Source organism: Stegastes partitus, unplaced genomic scaffold (genome assembly GCF_000690725.1).
Source record: "Stegastes partitus isolate 25-593 unplaced genomic scaffold, Stegastes_partitus-1.0.2 Scaffold65, whole genome shotgun sequence".
NCBI lineage: Eukaryota > Metazoa > Chordata > Actinopteri > Pomacentridae > Stegastes > Stegastes partitus.
Window position 1 is genome coordinate 42,247 of NW_007577796.1, and position 3,109 is coordinate 45,355.

At 38.5% G+C, this 3,109-nt stretch overlaps 1 protein-coding gene across 1 annotated transcript; it reads left to right on the forward strand.

Moving 5' to 3' along the window:
- Nucleotides 1-2,063: 2,063 nt before the first annotated feature.
- On the forward strand, nucleotides 2,064-2,886 carry LOC103353257 (dispanin subfamily A member 2b-like). The gene is made up of 2 exons (XM_008276136.1): nucleotides 2,064-2,354; nucleotides 2,740-2,886. The coding sequence occupies exons 1-2, from the start codon at nucleotides 2,139-2,141 to the stop codon at nucleotides 2,884-2,886; spliced, it is 363 nt and encodes a 120-aa protein (XP_008274358.1). The 5' UTR covers nucleotides 2,064-2,138.
- The last annotated feature ends 223 nt before the right edge of the window (nucleotides 2,887-3,109 follow it).

The window sequence follows — 3,109 nt, forward strand, 5'->3', positions numbered from 1 at the left end:
CAAGGAGTACCTTTTTTGAAATCAAAGCCCTGTAAGGTGTTTTGTTCTCGTTGTTCTTAGTATTTATGTTATTTTTCAATGCTACTTCATATTTTTACTCCACTAAAAACTCCACAATGTTTAGGCCTACGTGTTAACATTAGTTTCTACTGACTTTGCTGTTTGCTCTTTCAATCCAGAGAAAAACTATAGTTTATCATCATAACTAAATATATGTTACATTGATCATATGCAATGATTTGCAATCACATTAATATTACAGGAGAACTGCTTGTTAAAAATGATAACTCTGAATTTTAATTAAACTTTGCTATATTTTACATACCAACTTAGTTTAGCATTTATACAAAAAAGGTTTTAAGGAAATAAAGTATCAGCTTTTCCAGCTTATTTAATTTCATTTAGCTGCAATGACTTTATAAGTACAGCAGGGGTCACTATTGAATGACCAACACAGTGTCAATACAGTGCCGACACAGTTTGTGTAGTGTGTCAATACACTCCTTGAGGTATCATTATCCCATCACTACTCTCTGCCACCTGAAGACCCCACCAGCTGCTTTCCATCAGATCCTGTCTTTTCAATCATCTTGTTTGGATTTCCCGCCTTCATCTCCCGCCACCGAAACACCAACCTGGACCGGCTTCACTTTGCACCACACCGCCACACCACAGATCCCTGGAGTCCATGCCCCCCCTCCCCCATTCTGTCAGTAAGCTCTGAATCTCTTGCTCAGTTCTTCAATAAGCCCTTAGTTTGATTTAAACCTGATTAGTAGCTTTAGTATAGTTTGATTACTTCTGTTTATTGTTTCTTGCCTTTTGTTTTGTGTAAGTTTTTCTGCCAGCCCATTAGAGTGCACTGGTTGTTTTGAGTTCTGAGTTTATGGTCCCCGAACCCTGCACCACCTTTAGTTTAATAAATCCTTTTCTGAATGCGCACCTGTCTGCTGAGTCTTTGTCCTCGTTTGAGTCTCTGAACCTGATCCGTGACAGGTTCCTAAGTCTGAAAATAAAACGTTTTTTACAACAGTGGAAGAAAGTTTTCTGAGCAGAGCAAATTGAGATTACAAAGGAAGGTAACACAGTGCACACATGTAGGAATCAACATCTCTCTGGTGGTTGACATTAGCTGAACTTAACCACTCATTCAGGACTCTGATTCAAATGGAGCTGTAAGACAATGATTCCACCAGGAACACAGGGAAAATACACTCTAACACGTTTCTCACTCTGTGTTTGAGGAAATGTCTTAAGTGGGTTCATGATGTTTCTGCCTCAAGCTGATGATTGTGACTGATGAACTCCTGTAACACCCACTGACCACTTCCTCAACACTGTGTCAAATGTGCTGTGTGGTTTAGTGTTTTGGATACTAAAATTACAGATAGAGGCTGAATAATGCTAGAGCACACAATATACTATTTTTTGTTACATATTCTAATGCAAGAAAGATATTTGTTTTTATGTGTTTTAAAACTCTGAGATGGAACTCATCTGTGTTTCTTTAACTGCTGTCTATAGTCAGGACTGAATGGCTGACTTTGTTGTTAAACTCATGTTTCCTAATAGTGTCATTTTTCAGTTTTGTGGTTGTTGCACACTGACAGTGTTTTACACCTTTTCCCTGATTACAGTCACATTCTCACTATGTTACAGTGTACTTTATACTGTCTATATGATAAACATTTTATTTAATGTGAAGTTTGATCGAATTGCACCACAGCAGAAGTGATCCTACATGAGTGAGCTTCCTGCTCACAGGTGCAGGGCTTTAGAGTTCACTAAAATGTAATAATTTCTGCTGTTAGCTCCAAGCTGACCCAGATATAGTTCTGAAGATCTCATTCAAAGAAAGACTTCCCATCAGACTTCTATTTTTTTTTGCAGGTTTACTGCAAGAAACAAAATACTTTCAAAGGAAGCAAAACTTCTTGTACTGCATATGTCTATACCAGAGAAGCCACAAATGCAAGTACGTTGTATTTGCTTTTGCATGATTGGTTTGCAGTGGGGAAAAAAACTGTCCTCTACTCAGCCCAAACACCTTTGAGAAAGAATCAACACTTGCAGTAGCACGTCACTTCTTCAACAGATTTCTACAGGCTCTACTTCAAACTGCAGCTGAGCTCACAGTGATGAATCCTGAAGGTTACCCGAGTGATTCAGTTCCACTGCAGGGGAGGCCGTATGATGGGTTCTCTGGACAGCCTGCAGGCCCTTCAATGGTTCAATACACCACTGTGAACGTCACTGAGGAGCCCCCCAAGGACCACATCATCTGGTCCATCTTCAACTTTGCCTACATGAACCTATGCTGCCTCGGACTGGTAGCTCTCATCCACTCCATCAAGGTGAGTTTATGTGGACCGATTTTGAGATTCTTAGGAAGCTACATCTCTCGTCTGCCAAGCTTCTATTAGTGCACATTAAAAAGAAAAAAAAAAAGTAATTGTCAACAAGGTACAGAATAATGATAAAATACCAAAACAATAAAATTAAATACTAAAATAACAAACTGAAGAGCTGCAGATATTCACATTATGTTGAAACCATAAAACCATATATTTAAATGGAAGAATGGAGGATAAAGAGAGAAAGGAATCACATTTACGGCAAATATGAATCTCAAGCTTTTTCAGAGACTGTATGGTTTCAACATCGGCAGTTTTAATTTTCGTTGAGGTTGAACATAATTATCAGTATAGTACTAAAACCAGTATTTTCTGGACATTTCAGGCCAGAGATCGGAAGGTGGTTGGAGATCTGGAAGGAGCCAGAGAGTATGGCTCCATTGCTAGCTGCTTCAACATGGCTGCCACTGTCTTCACTTGCCTCATTATTCTCTTTCTCTTTTTCTTTGTTTTATTTGCCGTTCGTTTTTGAATTGCAAGGTAAATGTCCCATTGTGTACGTGTGACTTAAAGCTTTTGTAACTTTTTACATCTTTGTACTTACTTTCTCAAGCAAAAAAAAAAAAAAGGCATTTTATTGGTGTTGCAAGAAACTTAGATGGTTTCATCTGTAGTTCTCTGGTGACATTTTACCTGACTTCCTGTCCTGTGTCTCACCAATTGTTCCATAAAAACAACTTTCTGTGTCAATAAAG